At 36.2% G+C, this 26,164-nt stretch overlaps 1 protein-coding gene across 1 annotated transcript in view; it reads left to right on the top strand.

Annotated features, from left to right (window-relative positions):
- LOC127957790 (netrin receptor UNC5C-like) overlaps positions 1-26,164 on the top strand; it is a 145,549-nt gene that overhangs the window by 92,969 nt on the left and 26,416 nt on the right. The window contains exons 5-7 of the mRNA XM_052556464.1: positions 11,182-11,362; positions 18,721-18,888; positions 21,752-21,916. Coding sequence (XP_052412424.1) covers positions 11,182-11,362; positions 18,721-18,888; positions 21,752-21,916 — 514 coding nt within the window. The remainder of the gene's footprint in view (positions 1-11,181; positions 11,363-18,720; positions 18,889-21,751; positions 21,917-26,164) is intronic.

Below are 26,164 nucleotides of genomic sequence, written 5' to 3'. Positions count from 1 at the left end.
ATAGTCTAGGTGTACATAAGATACTTTTAAAACACTGTAACAACCCTAAATAATAATAATAATAATGTGCATATATGTAAATATTCATTTTTAAAATTCTTCATTGGAATATTTATTTATTTATTGCCTTTTTTATTTTTGGCTTGATGTTAATATAAATATCTATTTTAAATGTATGATATAAATAAGTATATATGCTTTTTTTCACTACACCCATGCTGCCACTGCTGTGCTCAGTGATTGGCTAGTTCTGTCACTTGGATTGATAGTAAGCTTAGATGCAGACGAAAGCTTGCATTTTCCATCCTTATGAGTTGTGCTTAATATTTAATCTGCGATACTAGCACTTCTATACTGAGAGCAGGGCAAATTAAATATCATGCATTTTACACAACATAGGTGGAAGCTGTAGCTGAGGTGGACTGTTCCTTTCATTACACCCGAACTTCCAATCAGTTTCTTCAGTCCTCTGGAAGACTTCCACAGCATTGCTGAATGAATCGGTTCAGGTGTGTGAGATTACATTAGTACAGTGCGATCGCTGAATACGCTGCATAATTCACGATAGCCCTCTTAGTGCAGATGTAGAGCACTTCAGTGGCGTTGGTGAGTTCTTCATATAGCTCAGCTTCATGTACCTTTACTGAAGCCTATATATATATATCACAGCCGCCCACTTCATTTCCCCTATGGAGGATTCCTTGATTGCGAGGGCTTGAAGACGCTTACTTGAATCCACAACGAGACTGTGTGCAATCTTCAGAGCTCATGAAAGGACACAGCTTTAATTTCTAAAGAGGTTGGGGTTAAGGACGCTTCAGAATTAGAGGTTTTATTGGGTTTTGGGCCTCACACACCTGGAGTTCTGTGGAGAAGATCTTAAGCAAATATTTAAATGAGTTTTCTGTGGTATTGCTGGCAGCGTATGTGTTTATACTGGAGAATAAAACAACCTCAGATTTCACTGATAGTGTTCAAATACCTTCATTCCAGGAGACTAAATTCAGAATTGAAGAAACATCTCCCTTTCAGATAATGAGAGTGAATTTGAATTGAATTGGCCGTGACACACAGGAGAGTAATTGGAATCTGACAGAAATAATAATTTATTGCATCTTATGAAATCAATATGTCTCTCTGTGCACCATGTTTAACTCTAAGTATATATTCAACTGTACTTTTATCAAGGGACTCACGAAACACTATCACAAAATAAAAAGTTGTGAATCATACAGGAAATGACACATACAGTAGTATTAAGATTCAAGGGTTTGTAAACTTTTGAACGGGGTCATTTTTGTAAATTCAGTTTTTATTTTGTCTTGTGGAGTATATGTAAATATCTGTTCTGTGAAATAGCTTGTTCAGGACAGTACTAAATAAAAAATTGCCTGGAATTTTCATGATCCCTCTTATTTTGTTTCAGTTATTACATTTTGCACATTCTGCAAAGGGGTATGTAAACTTATGGCCACAATGAACGTAGACCACGGGACTACGGAAAAGTTATACTTACAGCATACAACTCACTGCATTTCACAAACACAAAGGATAATACATATTTGTTGCAATAATGTGGGAAAAAAAATCAGGATCAGTGGATCGCCATTCAGATCGTCATTCTACTACACGTCTGACCACCAATTTCATTCCATAGGTAAAGTATACAGATAAGCTTGTGTACATTTGTGAGTTAAGGTTGTGGAATGACATTCTCAAAAGAATCCCCAAATACAAAAGTGCTCATTTGTAGACATTCTTAAGGCGGAACACTAATGCAAAGGACTTGCGATTTGTTGTGCATGAAATAACGGGTACAGATACAGTATCTGTGGATCATTCTGTGAGCAAAGAAACAATAAATTCACAATTCACCTTTGGCTGGATTGCCATGTGTGCAAGTGTGGATCTCTCGCATGCATTTGTGGATTGTGTGCACTCCTGTGGATCATTCTCGCACCTTTGTATATGTTGTGCATGCATATGGATCTCTCGCGTGCATTTGTGGATTTTGTATGCAACAGTGGATCTCTAATGTGCATTTGTGGATTCTGTGCAAGCCTATAGATCTCTTGCGTACATTTGTGGATTGTGTGCACGCCTGTAGATCTCTCATGTGCATTGTGGATTGTGTGCAATCCTTTGAATCTATTGCATGCATTTGTGGATTGTGTGCAATCCTTTGAATCTATTGCATGCATTTGTGGATTGTGTGCAATCCTTTGAATCTATTGCATGCATTTGTGGATTGTGTGCACGCCTGTGGATCTTTTGCATGCACTTGTCAATTTTGTGCACACATATGGATCTCTCGTGTGCTTTTGTGGATTGTGTGTGTGAGTGTGGATCTCTGTCATGCATTTGTAGTAGGATTTGATACTGTTTTCACTCCATATCAGAGCATTTTAATGAGTACAAGTACAGGACCACAGTATTGCACATGATACCAGAATTAGTGCATCCCTACATCAAATAACCATTAATGTTGTTTAAAGCGTCAGAAACACGCATTTTTGCATTCAATAGTTTCCCAGCCTTCAAATCGATATGTTCTGTCCTAAATAATAACTTCTTAATGGGGAGAGTGTTTATTTTTAAAAATCAAATATCCATCACCTACACACATGGACGCATAAATACACATATCTATTCTGGCACAAAGAAAAAGCAATTACCTGAGAGATATTTAAATATTTCACAAAACTTCCTGATTGGTTTGTGTGTTTGTGTGTGTTTGGTTGTTGATTCTGCGTTTGCCCGGCGGGCACAGGAACTCTGTTCTGGCGGTAAACACCAACAGGAGAAAATGAGCAGGTGCGTGAAGAGCGTCTCTCTGCCTCTTTCATCCTGATCAGCAGACGAGTCCCTGCAGAGAGAAATCAGGCCGTCCAGAAACAGCCGTGATTGGGCTGAATGTGAGCTTCACAGAGACACGGCTGCGAGAGATAAGGACCAAATGTCAGTCACGCTCAAAGAGAGTGCACTACAAACATGCGGTTTACACACTGGTGAGCGTACACTACTTATCCAAAGTTTGGACTCATTTTTTTCACTCAGTGGGTTTAGTTATTTTCACATTTTATGGGTCATCAAAACTAAATTCTTATAATGTCTTCTGAAGAAAATATGAGTGGTCTGGTCTCTATATATGATTCAGAGTCAGGTCTTTCCTTCAATTCAAGCCATTTTTAGTCTGTTTTCTCTTCCGTCAGACGTCTGATCACTAATGTAACAGCACACATGATTTGGGGAATCATTGATGTCTGGAACACAAATGAAATGGGTTTCACAACAAAGTTTATGTTTTGTGTTTAGGGATATATATAGAGAGATTTTCAGCCTTAATTCTGAGGCTTCTTCATAATAATAATGCTGCTTAACAGATATTTCTATGAAATTACACAAATAAAGGATTTTTGCTTTTGGATGCTTTTCCAGCAGTATTGAAGTAGTTCTTGTACAGGCTTCTTTTCTTTCATTATCTGCTACAACACATCCTTAATTCAGTTTGGTAAAGTAATTCATGTTGAAGCAGAGGTTGTTTAGACACAATTTATGTTTTTACAGCAGGGTTATTATCCTGAACTAAAACTAACATGAAAACCATTAAACATATTTTTATATTAAATAAAACAACAATAACATTATAATATAACATCCGTAAAAAAATATAGAAAATTTACAGTGAGGGTTCATTTCAAAATGTGGGGTATTTGTAGGCTTAAGCCTAACATATCAAAAAAGAAAAAAAAAGAAAAATAATTACATTTACACAAAGGCTCTTAGTGCATGTTATGGCTATTAAACAGTCATGATGAAAACCATTAAAATGTAAATTCCCATATGTTGTATTAAGGGGCTTTCATTTCAATCTACAGGCTAATGAAAGTTTTTGAATGAAAAATCCTGACCTTGGCCGTTGGTCCTCTGTACAAGGCTGCACGTTCACGAGACTCTATTCGTGTCACAATTTACTCTGACTCACACCATTTAAAAAAAAAAAAAAACTTGAACAAGATAAGTAGTGAGAAATTAAGATTAATAGGCTTAAACTGCAACATGAAAAACGCCTACAAATCCTTCAGAAACTAGGATATTAACTTGGAAAGTTTAGATTGCGTTTGAGGAGGTGTTCTTCATGCCATGAAAAATAAAATGATTGAAAAGGTGGTTTATTGTTGCTTGTTAAAGGCCTAGTTCGAACACATATCTGCCATTTTTTTAACACATTTATTCCAAATATAGAGCCCATCACATGCCAAAGATTATGTCCATGAATTAAGAAACTGATCGCTTTTTATCGTTCCTTTGTATTAATTAAAAGGTGTTTAAATAGTAATGAAACCATTTTTTAAATAACAATAATAATAGTACTGATAATAATATGGTTTCGTATACTGTGTTTTGGCATGCAGGAGATTGGGGGAATCCGTAAAATGTAAAAAATAAATAATGAATTAGACAACACAATACAACTTAAGAATTTTGTAATTTAATTAAGCAACCCCTGATTCACAACATTCGTTTCCAAATGCAGAAATCTAGAATCTCAAACCTAGGCCCTAGCTAGCCCTTGTCCTTGTCCAGTCATGAACTGGACACACACTCTTGGAAGCTTCTTGTGGCGAGACGGTGCTTCAGGGTTGGTCATTCCAGAATCAAGTGGGTTGGACACACGGGTTCCTAAGAGGGTCCAAGAGGTTAAATTCTCCCCGGCCTCCCTCTATACCCTTTTGGGACCTGACTCTATTGCTTAAATCACTACAGCAGGGCCCATTGGAGGAGCCTTTGCATTCAGTTGAGCTAAAGTCACCGACCCGGCTACGTGCCCAAGGTTCCCACTACACCTTTCAAAGACCAAGTGGTGAAGCTGCAAGCATTGCCCCTGGCTTTGCTCTGTCCCATCCGAGCATTAAGATTTTACATAGACCAGACACAAAGCTTCAGAACCTCAGACCAGCTCTTTGTCTGTTATGGAGGCTGGCAGAAGGAGAATGCGGTTCTCTAAGCAGAGGATGGCCCACTGGTTTGTGGATGCCATCAGCCTGGCTTATCAGGCACAGGGTGTGCCCTGCCCATTCAGGTTGCAAGCTCACTCAGCTAGAAGTGTTGCATCCTCCTGGGCGCTGGCTCGTGGTGCCACGTTTACAGATGTTTGTAGAGCTGCAGGCTGGGCAACCCCTAACACATTCACTAGATTCTATAGCCTTCGTGTAGAGTCTGTATCCTCCTATGTTATCACCTTAAATGGGTAGTGGCACTGAGAGGCCCTGGTTAGTGTTGGCTTGCTAAAACTGCTTCACAGTGTCCGTATTGTAGACCCTATTGAGGTCCTCCATCACCCTTGACAGCTGGATGCGGCAGAACGTCCAGCACCAGGCCTTCACGATGAATCCGTGAGAACCGTAAGTTCGGGTTCCATATTGAGTCTTAAGTGGTACTTGTATGTGTATAGTCCACACTATAGCCTTTAGAGTCTGTGTTTCCCCGGCAGACTTCTGCCTTCACAATAGGGTTACAGTTCACCTCCAATTTCTCGTTATACACCTAAATGGATGCTATATGTGTATTTGCTTCCGAAAACTCCTTCGGGAAGGATGGGGCTTCCGCAGCGTTCTTGTTCCCAGTGGAATAGGTACATGTTCCCAGAGTTATCCATTCTCACTTAGTGTGGTAGTGCTTTGACAATGGTGAGTGGAACTACTTGTTCCGAGCCCCAACCTATGGACCGGAGACATCAGATTCCGTCGCCACAGTTGCTGTACCACCGCTGAGCTGCCGGGTCTCCTCAGTGAAAACCTGGTATGCATTGCACCTGCTGCCTTATTATACTCGCGTTGTGATCAGTGGCAGATGCATGCAATAATTGGCATTGGCTCGTTTAGTTTACTCTCGAAGTAGATTGGTCTATCAAAGCGATAACCCAATTTTTCGGTCACCAACGTGACATCTCCATTCCCTCCTTCAGGGAACGAGGGTTACCATACGTAACCGAGACCTTTCTGTTTCAGCCAATAAAATAGTCCAGTTTTGTTTTGAATTGCAAAGTTATATTTTTAATTATTTCATCATGAATTAATTTAGAAAAAGTTTTTAGTTTGCATCTATAGTTAACAATAGTAATGATAATCAGCATAACTCATTTACTTAAAGTACATTTGTTTAGTGATCTATAAAAAGCACAGAATCTGAGTATCTTTATATACTATCTACAGTATCTATATATATATATGCCATCGTACTCGATGGCACCGCAGATGGCTGCTTCAGTGCTTGGCTCTCCAGTGTTTGTGCTGTTTTTGTTCGTTTTTCCTGTTTTTTGTTTAACAAACACGATCAGTTTCACCAGGAATGAACTGCTGAACATTCGGCAGAACACACCACAAGATCTTTTACCGGATTTAAATTATTCAGACGTTTTACTGAACGTTGTTATCGGAGGAGCGGCGGGACATGCTTTTACATCAATGAACGGTGGTGTACAGATGTAACTGTGTTAAAGAAGATGTGCTGTCCTGATTAAGAAATGCAGTTTGTCAACTGCAAGCCGTTCTATTCGCCGCGGGAGTTTCATACGTTCATTCTGGTCAGTGTTTACATCCCTCCGCAAGCGCATGTGAGCTCAGCTTTACAGAAACTTGCTGATCAGATCACAGACACAGAACAACAACAACCGGACTCTGTTTTAATCATTCTTGGGGACTTTAACAAAGCCAATCTCTCCCGTGAACTGCCAAAATACAGACAGCATGTTACATGTCCCACCAGAGACAGTAATATATTGGATCACTGTTACACCACAATAAAGGATGCATATCACTCTGTTCCACGAGCAGCTTTGGGACATTCTGATCACTGTCTGGTTCATCTTATACCGTCCTACAAGCAAAAACTTAAATCTGCTAAACCTGTAGTAAGGACTGTGAAGAGATGGACCAGCGAAACAGAGCAGGATTTACAATCTTGTTTTGACATCACTGATTGGAGTGTTTTCGAAGCTGCTACCACCGATCTGGTCGAACTCACAGAGACCGTAACATCCTATATTAGTTTCTGTGAGGATATATGCATTCCTACCAGGACTTTTTTAACATTCAACAATGATAAGCCATGGTTTGCAGTAAAACTCAGACATCTTCGTCAGGCCAAAGAGGATGCCTACAGAAATGGGGACAGGGTCTTGTACAATCAGGCCAGGAACACACTGAACAAAGAGATCAGAGCGGCTAAAAAGACCTACGCTAAAAAGTTGTAAGACCAGTTTACTTCCAACGACTCAACTTCAGTGTGGAGAGGTCTAAGAGCCATCACAAACTACAAGACACCATCCCCTTGCACTGAGGCTAATCAACGACTTGCTAACGACCTGAATGAGTTTTATTGCAGATTTGAAACCCCCATCACCCATTCTGACCATCTCCCTACACAACCATTAACACATCCTGCAATCCCACCCTCCACACCTCCTGCTCTTCAAATCTGTGAAGATGATGTGCGCCAGGTCTTCAAGAAGAACAAAAGAAGAAAAGCACCAGGCTCAGATGGTGTTACACCAGCCTGTCTGAAAATCTGTGCTGACCAGCTGGCCCCCATCTTTTCACAGATCTTTAACAGATCCCTGGAGTTGTGTGAAGTGCCTTCCTGCTTCAAACGCTCCACCATCATCCCCATCCCAAAGAAACCCAAGATAGCAGAACTTAACGACTACAGACCTGTGGCTCTAACGTCTGTCGTCATGAAGTCGTTTGAAAAACTGGTTCTGGCTTATCTGAATGACATCACTGGACCGTTACTGGACCCCCTCCAGTTTGCTTACCGAGCAAACAGGTCCGTGGATGATGCAATCAACATGGGATTGCACTTCATCCTGCAACATCTGGACAAAACAGGGACTTATGTGAGGATCCTATTTGTGGACTTTAGTTCGGCATTCAACACCATCATCCCAACAGCCCTTCAGACCAAACTGACCCAGCTCTCTGTTCCTAGCTCTATCTGTCAGTGGATCACCAGCTTTCTGACAGATAGGCAACAGTTAGTGAGACTGGGGAAATTCACATCAAACAGCTGCTCCACCAACACTGGTGCCCCTCAGGGATGTGTTCTCTCCCCTCTGCTCTTCTCCCTGTACACCAACGACTGCACCTCTAAAGACCCCTCTGTCAAGCTCCTAAAGTTTGCAGACGACACTACAGTCATCGGCCTCATCCAGGATGGTGATGAGTCTGCTTACAGACAAGAGGTTGAGCAGCTGGCTGTCTGGTGCAGTCTTAACAACCTGGAGCTGAACACGCTCAAAACAGTGGAGATGATCGTGGACTTTAGGAGAAACCCACCTGCACTTTCCCCACTCACCATCATGAACAGCACTGTGACTGCAGTGGAGTCATTCAGATTCCTGGGAACCACCATCTCTCAGGACCTGAAGTGGGACAATCACATTGACTCCATTGTTAAAAAGGCCCAGCAAAGGTTGTATTTCCTTCGCCAGCTGAGGAAGTTTAACCTGCCACAGGAGCTGCTAAAACAGTTCTACTTGGCCGTCATTGAGTCTGTCCTCTGTACTTCAATAACTGTCTGGTTTGGTTCAGCAACAAAATCAGACATCAGAAGACTACAGAGAACTGTTCGGACTACTGAAAGGATTATTGGTGCTCCCCTGTCCACCCTTCAAGAACTGTATACATCCAGAGTGAGGAAAAGGGCTCAGAAAATCACTCTGGATCCCTCACATCCAAGTCACCCCATCTTTGAACTTTTGCCATCTGGCCGGCGCCTCAGAGCCACAAACACCAGAACAGTCAGGTACAAGAACAGTTTCTTCCCCCAGGCAATCTACCTCATGAACAGTTAAATGTTCCCTACTTATGCTTATAAACGTGCAATATCCTTATATTTATTTGTTAACCCTCCATCCTAGAACCTTCCCGCATCTCACTCAATCCTATTCCATTATCATTTATAGCACAATTGTTTATACACTTATTTATTTGCCAATTTGTAAATCTCTTTTTTATTTTATTTTTTTTTCTGTGTGTTGTTGTCTCTGTGTACTGGAAGCTTATGTCACTAAAACAAATTCCTTGTATGCGTAAGCATACTTGGCAATAAAGCTCTTTCTGATTCTGATTCTGATTCTTTTCATTTTTTTTTCACTGCTGTACGTGTGCGCCCATATTTTACATCCCCAGAACTGTGTATGCTGTTTTCCGAGCTTGAATCGGAGTTGTAAATGAATATTTGAAACAGGTGTTGTATACAACAAGATGCTTTCTTAAAAGCACAGCGGGATGACAATATGAGTATACTGAGAACAACTCTCACATACAAGAGCTCCCGCGTGCACGCATGTGTGTGTATGTGTGTGAACCTGAGGGACCCTGAATGTACTAATTTTCTTCTAATGCTATTGTAGAAAGATGTGCGCATTGTAGAGGTTACAGTAGCACCAAATACGGTAATCTGAGGGTATAGTTTGACAGCTGGCAGTTGGGTTACCTTTGCTAGATGTAATGAGGTAAAATGCATAAGGAAGTGTGCATGCACGCACAAGTGCTAATGTCACAGCTGGAGTGTGAGCAACTGATTGGGTGAGTTTCCCTCCCGCTGAGCCAATGAGAGGGTGATTTTTTTTTTTTACTCTATTCCCTCCAGACGAGCTCTCAGCAGCCTCCAGGTACACCGCTGTGACACATTTACACACGCAAACACACACAACTGCGTCTCGCTCAGCTGATTGGCATGCTGTAGTGTTAATGCATCAGATGTATATGTGAACAGCTTGTAATGCGAAGGCTACTATCCTGTTGAGCGGCAGGGCTAATGACTTTTCAACTGTTTCTGCATTTGGAGAAATATGTAAAGTTAATCTCTGTTGTAAAAACTAGTGAGCTGCCTAACTAGGCAGCATTTTAAGGCATCATTGACTTGGCTGTTCCACACTTTAGGCAGCATATTCGGACCAATTTTGAGGGACCAATGCATCTATAAGATGCACTGCAGTTAACTCAGTGGAAAGAATAGTCAGGAGAAAGTATAGTGTCTCTTCTGCTCACCGAGACTGCATTTATTTGAAGGAAAAAAACACCATAAAAATAATAATATTGTGTAATATTATTATAATTTAAAATAGCTTATTTTTATTTGAATATTTATTCAAATGTAATTTATTCCTGTGATAAAGCTGAATTTTCTGCATCATTACTCCAGTTTTCAGTGTCACATGATCCATCAGAAATCATTCAAATATGATGATTTGCTGCTAAGGAAACAGTTCTGATTATTAGCAATACTGAAAAAGTTCTGCTACTTTGGATTTTTGTGGAATTTATCTTTTTTAATTAATAAAAGTATTTATTTTAACTATTTTGAATGATTGTAGTGTATGTGTATACACGCACACGCACACACACACACACACATATACAGTGTGATGTATAAACATATGCATGTATATGTTTCATTCAGTATTTCATTCTGATAATTAGTAATAGCATTGTTAAAAAACATTATCCACTTAAAATCTACTATTTTGTCCGATATGTATGCCCTTATTAGAGTTATTTTGTGACTAATTTGATTAAAAACTTACTCTGTATGAAAGCAAATATTTTTTTTCTTTTCTCACATTTTTATTTTATTTATGTATTGTAGTATATCTCATAGTTTCTGTAAAATTCTGTTTAAGACTTGCATTAAAAAATTTGTAAGAAAATAACAGTCAGCAACAGTTGATTGGTCGAGTCTTAGTGAAGAGTCAGTTATGTATTGAACTGTCTGTTGGTCAGATTCCTTTGAGTTTGGCGTCCTTGAGATGCTCTTCAAGCTTAACCACCAGCCACTTCCTGTTTCTCCCTCAATGTTTTCTGGAGATATTAGCAGGCCACTTTTGTGATTAAACACGATGTCTAAAAATATCCTCACAAGTCTTTTGCCTGCATGCAATTTCCTTTTAGTGTCTCCACAATGTTCTTTTTTGTAAAATGTGTGCTATCGTTTTACAAAATTGCTCAAGCTCTGAGTCAGTGTTGCCCTGAGGAGTTAGCTTTGAAGCTAATTAAATCGTTTGATAATTTCAGACTCATAAGCGGATATTGCAGGAGGACGTCCTGATATAACAGGCCATCAGGTGCAGCCATATGGATTTCACTAATGTCTCCTCGTCTCTCGGTCTCTGTGCAGGTGGAATGGCTGAAGAACGAAGAGATTATTGATCCTGCAGACGATCGGAATTTCTACATCACCATCGATCATAACCTGATCATCAAACAAGCGCGGCTTTCTGACACCGCTAACTACACCTGCGTCGCTAAGAACATTGTTGCTAAGAGACGAAGCACCACGGCTACAGTGATCGTCTATGGTGAGTTGGGCAGTACTTGTGTTGTTTAATCTAATAATTAATTAATATAAAATGTACAGTGAATGATAAAATATTAGCTGAAACTAAAAACAATGAAATCACAAACCATATCTAAAAAAATTCCAGAAAGTATAGTCAGAATAATTCAAATAGGCGGGAAGTTACGAAGAAAGTCGAAGACGGTGAAAGTGAAAAGACAATAAAAAAGAAATTGTGAGATCAAAACAATTAGGAGATAAAAATACCTTTTGTTTTGTTAGTTTTTTTCTCATTTGCTTTTTTCAGCTTCATAGTGTGCAGGCCTTTGTTGCAGCTTTTTCACCTATTAACATTCAAATTAAAGTTAATATTAAAATGAATAAACATATAATATTAATTATACTATATAATATAATGATTATATAATATAATACAATAATATTAATTTATAGTAATATAATTCCAATAAATACATGCAATATTAAATCAATATTTTATTATAACATTTGTCAAATTAAGATATATATATTAACACAAATAAATAAATAAATAAATAAATATATATATATATATATATATATATATATATATATATATATACATAACATTTTTATGTTGTTATTTTTGTGACATTTGCATTTTAATATTATGATGAATGTGGTTTTGAACGTTTGTTTGACTTGAATTTTCTGACAGTTTTGAATTGTGCTTATTCAGTGATAAATTCAATGATAAAGTCAATAGTTAATCAGTTTTTTAAATTAGTAGTTTTGGTTGGTTAAACTTCTCCTGTACATTTTTGAACTGGTAAAAATATTTTTGGGTTTAAAGTCACAATGAAACTGAAGTAGCGACAGATCTTTTCTTCTTTTGTGATGTACATCCGAGTGTATAGCGGGTTATCAAAAGAGAGGAAAAAAGGTGGGCGGGGCCTTTGTTCTGTGTATTGATTGGATGTTGAGATGTGGGCGTGGCATTCAAAATTCTATGCAATGAACGTGAACTAGCAGGGGCGGAGCTTAAAGCAGACTGAATGATTGGAGGATTCCTGCATCCGTCATAGAGAGAATCTGTCGAAGATCTAGTTATGACATTTTTGTAATTTATTGTTCACAATAAGATCAATAATATGCATTTGGAAAGTAGATACATGCCCATTTAAAAAGAAACAATAAACACTGGTGTAACTAGCGGCTTGTAAGCTGTAGTTTCTGGGAAGGTTTTTCCCAGGGTCAAGTGGGAGAAGAGCTTTCATAAAATTCATTAAAAAGTTTCTAGCTTGTAATTATAAGTTTGACGAAGACATGAATGAACCTTTTTTTAATAGCTGGAATCTCATAATTACTGTAATTTCGACAGGGTGTGAATGCATCATTACAGCACTTGCAACTTCTTTTTCTTCTTCTTTTCAACACCTTTAAGCAATTAATTTAACAAAAACAGTTTGTACAAAAAACTTTTCAAAAGTCGTTTTGTGGATCATTTTAGACTTAGGTGTGCTTTGTGTGTTTTGTGTTTCATTTTTTAAGCTTTACTGGAACTTTAAATAGAAATGCAGCGTGACATTTGGAAAATTTTCATTTGACTTATTTTATTACAGTGCTTGCAATATGACTGTTTATTAATTTGATTAATTGTTGTTTACCTCTGATTTACATAATCTATGTTGCTTATTGGATATATACATATTTTTTCTCTCGGTTTCTTTCACTAAGTGTCATTTTACATAAAAATAGGGTACAAATTGGTTCAGAAGAATTCAGAATATTAATAATAATAATAGCAGGTTCTAAAATAATGCTTTGTCAAACATAAAATGAACATCATAAAATTCTGCTTTTATTACATAAAACTGTGACACACAGCAATCAACATAATTCTGACACTTTCTACAGCTTGTCAGGAAGTGAATAATCTCTTTCAATTTTCACAGACTTTGCATGATTTTTACTGTGAAGTATATTATTATAGCACATGTAAAATTACAGCTTGAACTCCTGAGGTGGACCAATACCATTTTCTGAAGGTAAAGCACCTCCTTTCACTAACCCTTAGTTTAGAAAAGAACCAAAGCTGACTTTTTCAAAGAGTTGAGCCGTAATTTGTACCCAATTTGTGGAAAGTGCTTTCACCACTTTTCTTTGGAAGCATTTGCCTCAGTCCTCTCCATTGTACTTAATATCCCTCATAATACCAGGTCCAGCTGTGATAAATTGCAGTATGGTCTGTTCAGCTGTGTTTTAGCTGTGACTCATAGTCTGTCTCATGCACACAACTTTAGAAAAAGCCCTGCAGATTTTCACCCGTCCTTCACACTTCCCAGCCTCCTCAATGATTTAAATGTCTATTAAAATATTTTAAGTCTTCTGCAAAATTCCATAAAAAACAAATGCATAAAAATCTAGGTCTGCTCACAGTATCATACTGTACATCCCTTGGCACAGTTTTCATTTTTTTTTTGCATTGATATATTTCCTACTGAAACTGTAAGTTATAGTAAGCATAATTAGCAAAAAAGACAAATACAAATACCAATCGCAGTTTGAAGAAACAAAAATTCAGTACTCGCGGTGTTCTGGTGTTCAGGGCTCACGCAGAGAAAGGCGTCTCAAAACACTTGAACATCGAATTTGCTTATTTTTGCTCTTGTGCCAACAAATACATACAAAATATGTCAAAATATCCACCTTGGAAATTATTGGAAAGTAAACAGTTGAGGAAAAAAATGGGATGTGTATTATATTGGATGTGTTCATCGTCTCTTAAAGGGACCGCGCCTAATTTAGCTATTGGCTGCTGTAATGTTAATCAAAGAAATTGAAAATGAAAATCACTCACTACTCTTGACTGAATTACTTTGTAGTTTTAACAGTCAAACCAAAAATTATTCAGACACCAGATATAATTTTTTATATATAGCAAAACTGTAATAATGTGAGAAATATATTTAATATATAAATGTAACTTATTTTTTATTAAATATAGACATGGATGTGTATTTATATGTACATAATAAATGTACACAGTACAGACACATATATTATGTAAACAAAACCTTTGTTTTATGCGATTAATCGTAATTAATCATTTGACAACACTAAAAAGTAATATAGTCAACTTTTAAGGGTACACTATCATATATATTAAATTGTTTATTTTTATCAGTTTCACCCTGAAAAATTTTTAAGTTCTCAGGATGTTGTTTGTTCTGAAGTTTGTCTTAATGACACTTTAACAGTTTTCATCTCACCTCGCTAATTAATGCACACATGCTGTCTGTCAATCTCATCAAGGAGTTTCACAGAGTCTCTCAAATACACACGTGTGAAGAGTGTTCACCGCCTCCCGCTGAAGATCAGTCTGACAGGAGCTCTGTGTGTGTGTGTGTGTGTGTGTGTGTTTAGTGTCTGTCACACGTGTCAGTGCTCTCACACACATATCAATTACTCCTGCATCTGTAAAACTCTCAGTCAGAGCCCAGAGTCGAGCACATCTCTCGCACCACTGAACCATTAATAGCTTGTCATCATTCTGAATGAAAGAAAATGGTCTGTTTTTGCATCTGAAAAGCAAAGCCACTCTATTTCTTGACCTAGATTCTCAAAGATTCTGTTGTACTCTAAAGTTTTGCAGTTGTGAAGTTGATCTCGAGTCAGTGGTTCTAATATTCCTGCATTTTGGTGTGCGGGATCTATCTATCTATCTATCTATCTATCTATCTATCTATCTATCTATCTATCTATCTATCTATCTATCTATCTATCTATCTATCTATCTATCTATCTATGGTTCTATCTATCGTTCTATCTATCGTTCTATCTATCGTTCTATCTATCTATCTATCTATCTATCTATCTATCTATCTATCTATCTATCTATCTATAGTTCTATCTATTGTTCTATTTTTGTTTGTTATTAAAAAACAATAATAATAATTTTTAGGCCAACATTCAAAGACTCTGTCAGCAACCTTTGCGTTTCTAGATCAAATTTAAGTTGAATTTCTTAGAATATTATTATTTTCATTAATTCTTCTTACATTAAATTTGTTCTGTCTTTTTATTTATTTATTTATTATTATTATAATTTTTTTTTTTTTTTTGGTCTGCAAATTATTATTTGCAATTCTGTGTGCTGTTTTCGGTCTCCATTCAAATTTGGGAATTGATTTGGCATTTAACAGGTATTCTCAATGGGATACACTGGGATGAAATAAAATTGACTTGCTTTTTCCTTTACAAATCAGTCTAACGGTACGCAGTTAGGGTGCATTAATCAGCGGAAGAGCTGTGGCTGTTGTGGAGAAAAGCTTTTTCTCACCCCTCGTGGGCTTTTGGCTGCTTTGGTGTCCTGCCTGTTTTCATTTGTAATCTTCACTGATTAAAGGTCTCTGAAAGCTGGACTGTGTGTGTGTGTGTGTGTGTGTGTGTGTGGGCTTAGATGGCATCTGATGCTTAAGAAATGATTTTTCTCCAGTGCTTGTTCCTGTCATCCTCTCCTCCTCATCAAAGTGGATTTAGTGACTCAGTGTTTTGGGGTTTGGTCTTTCCTGAGCGATGTCACGCTTGAGATCAGCTTGCTAATGCTGGGCGTTTAGTTAGCTATGGCGCAAAACACAAGTGTGTCAGTGTGTGTGTGTGTGTGTGTGTGTGTGTGAGTTCACTGTGGGTTTTTGAGTGGTGTGGTATTTAGTGGTGTTTGTTAAAACATTGTTGCTCCTACTTAGTGCTTAAGAAATAGCTGAGCCAAAAATGAAGATTCTGTCATCATTTACTCATTTACATTTATGCATTTTGCATTTGCTAACCCTCTCATGTCATTCCAAATCTGAAAAGTCTTTATTTCTTCTCTGAAACACAAAATAAAATATTTGTATATGTATGTGTGTGTGTGTACACACATATTTACACATTATATTTATTTATATATTTTATATATTTACATTTTCATTTCCCAATTCCCAAACAACTTTGTCAAGTAATTTTCTTGCACATATCATTTTCTTAAAACCTATTTTTATTTTAGTGATTATATACTATTTAAGTATTTATTATAATTTTGAATTAGATTATATTTTTATATTTTTTATGTTTTAGATTTAATTTTTATTTGTTTTTGTTTTAATTTTATTGTTAGTTTTATTAATATATATATTTATATATTATATTATATTATTTTTATTATTTGTATTCTATTTATCTTTAAAAATAAATGTAATTTTTTTTTTATCTAACAATAACAACACTATCAACAACCATCCAAATTTGCCATAACCAGTACTTTGCAATGCCATAGCAACCACTCAAAGCACCTTAGCAACCATTTAGAACACCATAGCATCATGCTGAGTTTTGCAAATAGCGTCAGAAAATATAAAAATCTAGTTTGTGGTTGAAACCTTTTTAATAGTGAGAGACAGAAAGAAAGAGAGTGCGCTGGAATGAGTCCCGTTCTTTTAGACATATGGCCTCAGAACTCTGAAATGAGAAAGATGGGAAGGAAAGGAGGAATCTACTTACAGCTAATCCACTCCCTCACATGAAACCAAAGACACACACACACACACACACACACACACAGAGAGATGGTGAAAGTGTGTGAGGGGAGTGTGGTAAGTTAATAGCAGCAGAGGGAGTGACACAGTTTAAGAGTTTAAGAGCTTCTGTGTCTTTCTCTGGAAAACTCAGATGGGAAGAGCATCACCTCTCCTCAACACAAGAGTCAAACACTCCTGTGTGTGTGTGTGTGTGTGTGTGTGTAAGTGAGTGAAGGTAAAAGAATCCGTCAGCTGGAATATAGACTCTCACATACCAAACACAGCTGCTCAGTTCACAGTTCACTTCTGTCCATTTTCTGCCTCTCTTGGTTTACCTCAATTTTACTTGAATGAGAGCAAAACAGGAGATGATCATATTGTCCTGAGTAATGTGAGATGTTAAAAAGAGCATCACATGATCATTGACACTCATTTACTTATATTAGATTAGTCACCTAGAAATAGTGCCCAATCTGGAATATTTTTTTTTAATCTGAAATATTTTTTGTCAGAACTTTAAAATGCTTAAAAATAAAATATTTTCAGAATGTATTTTCATGTCAGATTAACATTTTTTCTGGCCATGAGCCATAATTACATTAATCTACTTCCTCAAGAAAATATAATAATACATTGTAATTTACAATATAATATAATATAATATAATATAATATAATATAATATAATATAATATAATATAATATAATATAATATAAATGTATTAAATACAACAACTTCAAATAATAATTTATTTGATAGACATTATAATTTAATAAATTTTTATATTATATAACATAAAATAAAATAATATAAAATATTTGTATTTTATATAAGTTTTATATTTTTATATTATATTATAAGATTATAGTAAGATTTCTTTTATTAAATTAATACTTTTATTCCACAAGAATATATCAAATAGATCAAAAGTGACAGTCAATATATTTAAATGGTTAAAAAATATATTTTAAATAAATGCAGCTCTTTTGAACTTTCTATTCATCAAATAGTCTTGAAAAATTGTCTTGTTTAAAAAAAAAATTAAAATAGGAAACTTTGATATAAAATTGTAATAATTACTGTTTTACTCAATTTTATTTTATAAATAAATGCAGCCTGGTGAGCATAAAAACCATAAAAAAATCTTACTAACCCCAAACTTTAGAAAGTTATTGTTGCATAAATATAGCCATATTTATAGTTTGTCATGTATTACCTCATAAATATTGTATTTTCAGTGCTGAGTGTATGTTTAATGTATGCACTTTTTCCAAGGGAAACATATTCTTCATCGCTCTGCAAAGTGTGAGAAATGAAAAACCTTTCCTTGACTAGTAGAAGGAGTACAGAAAGTTTTTTAATACGTTTATGATATTTATTCATTTAGCAGACGCTTTTCAAGGTGACCAAGAAAAGATGCAAAATTCTATGAAAATGTATGCTATAAATCATCTGAAGTCAACAATATTAACACTGCCGCAATACCACAAAAAAAGTGCAAAGCAGTACAAAAAAAAATAATTTTGAACCACAGAAAGTGGTAGATTTTGTGTTCCAGACATTAATAGACAGATAAACCCCAGCTTTATTTGCTAAAATTAAATTAAACTCTTTGAAATCAGCAGTAAAAGGAATATCAGCTGTATATGAGTACAGGATCATGTACAGCCGGTTGTTCATTATCACAAAATAATGGGTTTATTTTGCAGTGTAATATTACAGCGCATAAGACGGCTGCTTACCAAATAAAAAAGTAAACAGACGTGAAATATTGATTTGGGCTGAATCATTACGTGAGAAGAAAGCGAGTGAGTGAGAGACGTGATTGTGTGTGTTTCTGCAGTGAGCGGCGGCTGGTCCACATGGACGGAGTGGTCCACCTGTAACAGTCGATGTGGGCGGGGCCTTCAGAAACGGACCCGCAGCTGCACCAATCCCGCGCCTCTGAACGGGGGCTCGCCGTGTGACGGACAGGCCATCCAAAAAATCACCTGCACCTCAGTTTGCACAGGTATCAATCTACAGAATAAAAGTGAGGTTAAATGACTAAAGGTAGTAGTGAAATTATGAACATGCTTATTAAATTAGAAATTAGTACATGTATCTTTGTCTTTAAAAGACTTACTTTTGTTTTTAAAGGGATAGTTCCATTTAAAATTAAATTTTGGTATGTTTTAGCTTACCTCAAGGGCATCCAAGATGTAGGTTTCTCTGTTTCCGCAGTATTTCCCATTTTAATCTTTTTAGGTCAAACCGTTCTTGTCTGTGACTCATATAATGGAAGTCCAAATTAAACAATTCCCCATCGTAAGTACACATTGATGACCTAAGACACGAAACGAGTGGTTTGTTTAAGAAAACGAACAGTATTTATATCATTTTCACCTCTTGTACACAACCATGTCCAATTGATCTGAGTGCGCGAGTGCTTCCTGATGTGACGTGCGCACGCGCTCTGGCTTAGTCTGCGCAAGCGCGGAAAGCGCCGGAAGTTATCTCTTGTGCATGAACGTCACTCATTGTTTACTGTTTACAACACGATACACCACCAATCTGCACTGTCTGAAATATAATGCAGTCATTGCAATTAATTGGTTTATAATGCACCCTAGAATCGTTGCGATAATAATTAAAATATAACACATTACTCACTCTATTGACAGCATGCCATTGGGTCCCTCTGGCATTGGACGTCACCTCCAGTTTATAAAAAAAAGAAAACTCAGGAACTTCAGTCAGGCAGGTGTGTGATGCGATACCGTCAATGTCCTCGTTGTCGTCTTGTAGTTGTTCCATTCGTGACAACATATGCTCTCCACTTCTGTTGGCATCTCACAACACTTGCTACTAAAACATCACTAAAGTCTCTCTGAGGCTTGAAGACGTGCTGCTGCAGCGGATCGCTCCTGAGTAACTTACTTGATCTGTGTATTCTGGTTCAAATAAATATGGTTGTGAAAACAATTAAACGTTATCTGTGGATATATTGAAATCGTCTTCCATTGCAATTTCCTGTACGTCTAAATATGTTTAGATCTTCACAGTGAAAGGTAACACTTCCGAAATCTTTGTGTAAACCATAGACAGTAAGTGTAAACAATGAGTGACGTACATGAAGGAAAGATCACTTCCGGCACTTTCCGCGCTTGCGCAGACTAAGCCAGAGCACGCGCGCACGTCACATCAAGAAGCACTCGCGCACTCAGATCAGTTGGATGTGGTTGTGTTCAAAAGGTAAGAACAATATAAATACTGTTCGTTTTCTTAAACAAACTGCTCGTTTTGTGTCTTAGGTCATCAATGTGTACTTACGATGGGCAATTGTTTAATTTTAATTTCAAAGTGAACCATCCCTTTAAATTATGTCATAGTAATTTAATATTATTTAATACATTAAAGTATTTTATTCATATTTAAATACTAATGCCATTTTTTATATTAAGTATTGTACATACTGTGTATATATATATATATATATATATATATATATATATATATATATATATATATATATATATATATATATATATATATATAACTGTTGCATAAATATAGTTGTATTCATTGTTTGTCATTTTGGACCACATTAATATTGTATTTATTCTGTGTGTAATGCAGTTGTGAGAAATGTATATTTTTAATATTATGTTTTTTTATAACATTTATTTTAAAAAATAATAATTATCTGCTATAAATCATGTGGCGTATGACTTTACAAAGATCATCATTGTATATTTTTATTATATTTATAAATTATTTTAAGTGTTTTGTTTGTATATTTCAGTTCTGTTTAATTTCTGTTCAAGTTTTAGTAATTTATTTTCACTTTTATTAGTTTCGTTTTCATTTTTCATCTTTAATAATTTCATCTTTTCATTGCATTTTATTTTATTTCAGCTTTATTGCAATTAACAAAGCCAATGTTATTACTTTATTTGCAATTGTAGTTACAAATGGGGGTTTTCATAAAGATCGGAGTTTGGTATCATGATACTACTCTGGAACTAATTCCGATATTTCCGACATGATGTAAACGCACAGTGAGGTCAGTTCTTAAGCCTGAAAGAAACAGGATGAAGAATTTAGTTCAGATTTATTCCTCCGTTGATATATTTTTTTTTAATTTGGCAGTCGCTTTTATCCAAAGCTTTTATCCAAAGTGACTTCCAAATGAAGAATTCCTTCCATAAACAGAAGGATGGAAAATTCACTGTGAGACTATTGAATTACAAGTGAGGAATCCCTTTCATAAAAACTTGATTCTTTTCCAGTCGAGCTTGAGTTCTTCGCCTCTTGATAGCATCAGACAAATGCATCTTTTTCCAGGCCCATCAGTTCAGCTTTCAAGCCAGATACTTCCCCTATACTTTGGCCCCTAGGGGCCCCTAAGGGCCAAGCACATTTCCATTCCCTCCTGCCGGTGAGAGTGAGTTGGCTGTGAAGCAGGTGAGATTAAAGCATCTGCAGGCAGCAGGAGAGATGCCGAAGTCTCACACTAATGACTGACCCACATACTGCAGCGAATCTACAGGCTACACCAGAGCGGAGGATGCATCAACTTTACTTTACTTTTCTTAAAAAAAATTGTTAAATTTTTTGTGTGTAATATGCACAAGGCGGTCAATGATGGGGGCTTTGTGTGTGAAATATTACTCTGTTCACGTGCAAAGAGATTAGCCAGTCATAGTATGGTTCACTAACATTTTTAAAACTTAACCTTGACTTATGTATTAATGGACAAGCAATAAATTGTGGCATCCTTAGTAAAATAAAAATTCTGATTTAAGTCTGATTTATATCACAGAAGAAGCACTTCTTATTTTTTTCTGCTGATCTCTGTTGTTTCTGGTGTGTGTGTGTGTGTGTGTGTGTAGTTGACGGCGAGTGGACTGACTGGAGCAAGTGGTCGGCGTGTAACACTGAGTGCACACAGTGGAGGAAGAGAGAGTGTACCGCTCCTGCGCCTCAGAACGGAGGGAAGGACTGTGACGGAGTCACACTACAGTCACAGAACTGCACTGATGGACTCTGCCTGCAAAGTGAGTGCACTTACACACACACACACACACACACAGTCAAGTCAAGCTGGATTCCTTTACAGTCAACATGTCAAAATTGAGCCTATTTACTTAAGACATGTTCCTGGTCTTGTGTTTCTGGTATTTTCTGTTAGTTTAGTATTTGTTATATACTATTAATATCGTTTTTGTATTTTTTAAATTACCTATTATTTATATAATTTTAGGTTTTATTTTTATTCTAGTTAAGTTTTAGTAACTTTAGTAACTTTTTATTAGCTTTTTTAAAAATCTATTAAGCTATTTCAGTTTAAGTTTTGGTCATTTTAGTACTTCAACATTTATTGATTGATTTTGGTTTGTCTGTTTTCATTTAGGAAACAAGGAAACATTTCCAATTGTTTAATTATATGCTATCATAGTATTTATCAATTCTTTAAATTATATTAAATTTTTAGCATTTACAGTTTTTATTTTATTTTCAGGTAACTTGTACTAAATGTATGTTTTTGTGATTTTGTTTATTTTTTATAGCTTTAATTTGTTATTTCAATTTTAGTTTTAGGAATTTTATTTCTATTAGGAATTAGAGTTTGAATTTAAGTTGTTTCTTAATAAATTAGAATGTTGTGGAAAAGTTCTTTTATTTCAGTAATTCAACTCAAATAGTAAAACTCGTGTATTAAATAAATTCAGTAATGAAAAGATATGTTTTTAGAATTTTTTTTCATCTGACGTCACCCAGGCTATTTAATTTATTTTTTTTATGATTATTATAGCTTAGCTTATCTTATCTTAGCTGATGTTACCCAGGCCATTTGGCCCTATGGTTATTAGCTCTGTCAACCTTGTTTTATTGGTTGGAGCCAGTAGTTTAATACTAGATAACATGGCAGCTCTAAACATTACAAAAGCTAAACTGATTGCAAAAATAGTTTCTTGTTTACTTTAAAGTTTTTAGTTGATTTGTTTATTGCTCCTGTACGTAATGAGGCACATAAACATGGCCTTTCTTTAGTTTCAATCACTGTCAGAGCGGACACACTTCAAACTGGCAGTGAGAAGCTCTCAGAAACTGACAGATGACATGAATGTATGTAATCAGGAGCCATCAGCGTGGCAGTTTAATTTGTTTGCTGGTGTTTGGAGCGGTGAGCAGTGATAAAGAGAGAGTCAGGCCGAGGATGTGAATCTCCTCTGTTTGCTGGTGTGTAATGGATCTCATGTCTGTCTCTCTCTCCCCGCAGGCACTTCCTCACTAAAGTTTCAGCTTTAAAAGTTCTTCCCCTTAAAAGTTGAGCAGGCAGAATCCATTTAACCCCACTCAGCTCAGCTCTCTCAGCTCTCCGTCGTACTCTGATACAAAACCTAGTGAACTTCTGCTTAGACAGCAGGAAAACTTGAGCACGTCCTAGCCAGGAGTGAACCTGATAGAAACCATCTATCCCATGTCAACTTGAGTGCTTTTAGCATTTTGTTCATCTTCTTTTCAGCAGTTTTGTTTAGTAATTTGTGATTTGTTGTATTCTAAATTCTCAAATAGAGTTTGGAGGTCCAATTGGTTTTAGGTTTCTGGCCAGAAAGTCCCCTTGTATTTCAAATCAGTATTTGTTTTCTTATTTGTAGTGAAACATTTCGTTTATTATTATTATATTTACTTAGTTGGTTAGTTCTGTTTTTTTTTCAAGACACTCTACCATTCAAAATTTTGGGGTTGGTAAGATTTTGTAAAATCTTTGAAAGAAATCTCTTCTGCTCACCAAAGGCTGCATTTATTTAATAAAAAATGCAATAAAAACAGAAATATAATGAAATATTATTACAGATTAAAGTAATAGTTTTGTGTTTGAATATATTTTAAAATGCAATTTATTCAAAGCTGAATTTTCAGCATTGTTACTCAGTGTCACATGATCCTTCATATCACTTTAATATGCTGATTTGCTTCACAAAAAAAAAACAGTTCATATTGTTCCCAATGTTGACAAAAGTGGTGCTGTTTAATATTGTTGTGGAAACCATGATAGATTTGTTTTTCAGGATTTGTTTTGATTCATAGAAAGTTCAAAAGAACAGAAGTTATTTGAAACAGAAATCTTTTGAAACTTTTTAAATGTCTTCACTGTCATTTTAGATCAATTTAGGACTTCCCTGATAAATAAAAGCATTACAAAAAAAAATTATATCAGTTTTATTTAATATAAAACCTTATATTTGATAGTCTGACTGAATTTAACAAAGAAAAGATTGTAGTTTGGCTTCAATGTGATAGCTAAATGTTTACCTGATTACCATCTGACACGGGGAGCCCGTTTTTTAGATGCAGCCAGCTTCTCCTGCTCTCTCTACATTATATCTTCTGTTCAGCCGTTTGACTCTCACATCACTAAATCACATCTCGCTCTGTTTTACATTCCCATTATTTTGTCTTATGCCCCCTTCCTCTCTCTAAAGGTTGAGTATATCAGCTACCCGTTCAGCCTTAAGGAACGGGAGAGAAGGGGTTTACATGTGAGTGTCTATTTTGTCTTTTATTTTCTCGCTTTAGTTTTTCAGGTTGTCTCGCAGTACCTTCAGCTTTATATTCTGTTCCTCGCCGTCTGCGAGAGTGAAAGCATGCTGTCTGTTTGTCAGACTCCTTTGATTGGCTGTTTTGCAGCACTTTATGTTCTGTGTGTTATTTCTCGACTCGCATCCACACATACGCATATACTTTTGTCGCTCTCTCTCACTCTTTTCCGCACACTGAGACGCAGAGCTGAATGGAAACCTGAACGTCTCTGGAGTAAAGTCTGTGTGCTGTTTGAAAGGAGAGAGCTGTCTCTGGCCTCACTGTTCGACCTGTAGCAACTCCGTAATTCTTTTTAAAGACAACATGAAATGAAAATTGATCCCATTTACTTTCTTTAGAAATTTCCAGGGCCTTATTTTTTCTCATCAGTGCAGGCTGCGCAAAATAAAAGAGAAAGATAATCAAGATATTATTTGCCAGAAAAGGCAGATGTTATTTGAACCCCAGTGCTAATAGGATTTGAAATTATATAAAATGTATCGAGTGTGTGTGTGTGTGTGTTTGTGGGTGTGTGTGTGAATATGTTTATATCGGTGATTTTTGCAAATATTAATGTTTTTAATATATGTACAGTATATATCTACAATTAAGTATATATACACTTCATTTATTTAATATAGATAAAAAAATCTAATAATTGATTAATTTATGTCCGCTGCATAATTTTTTGTGTATTACGCTGTGGAAGTGAAATGTGTTGTGAATGGCGTTTCATGTCGTGTTTAATGTGAAGCGGCAGGAGTTGGGAAGACAGAAATCTGTGTGTTCGTCTGCTGTAAACCTCTGTTCTGCATATAATACACTGAGGAAGACATGCACTTGCCCTTTAAGAGCATCTCTACGTTTGACTTCATATGCGAGCTTCGGCATATTCTAGAGATTCTTCAAACTGGATTATAAGCAAAATGTTTGTTATGAACATGAATCCCTGAGAGATGAACCGAGGCGGATATCAAACAACATGATTCAGGCTTTCATTACAGGCCACCGCCGCGCTCTGTTCTTCATGAAAACAACTCATCAGGCAACCTGCTTCTTGTCTGTGATTTTACTATATTTTACCATCCTTTTATCTGCTTTGTTTTTATGTTGACTTTCTGCTCTTCATGATGTGCTCCCTTTTGGGAAAATGAAAGGCACTTTTCTTTGCAGTTTTGAAGATAAACAGAGTCGAGTCGGTGCTGCTGGCCCAATGGTTATTAACCTGGCTGTTAATAGGAAGGCTGCAGGTTCATTTTTTAAAGTAGAGAGTAAAGGTCACAATAATAACCCATCTGTGCTGTCACGGGTGACACATAAAGGTCAAAGCACTGATTTAGTAATAATGGGAAAAAGCAAAGCAAATATAATTATTTTGTAATTAAGCTAGCGACATAGCGACATGTTAGTAACTTGTTTATCATGCTAATGACTTGTTAGTCATGCTATCAAAATGTTAGTCACTTGCTAATAATGCTAACAACATGTTAGTGACATGATATTACCCCTGCTAATCATGTTAGGATCATGCCAGTCACTTGCCAATTATGTTAAAAACATGCTAGCGACATGCTAGTAACATATTAATCATGCTAATAATATGCTAGTAACTTGTTAATCCTGTTAGCAACATGCTAGTCACTTGCTAATCATGTTAACAACATGCTAGAAACATGTTAACGACATGCTAATGACTTGCTAATCATGCTAGCAAAACG

Source organism: Carassius gibelio, chromosome B5, assembly GCF_023724105.1.
Source record: "Carassius gibelio isolate Cgi1373 ecotype wild population from Czech Republic chromosome B5, carGib1.2-hapl.c, whole genome shotgun sequence".
NCBI classification, from domain to species: Eukaryota; Metazoa; Chordata; class Actinopteri; order Cypriniformes; family Cyprinidae; genus Carassius; species Carassius gibelio.
Note: the sequence above shows the minus strand (reverse complement) of the source record. Positions and strands in the feature narration are given on the sequence as shown.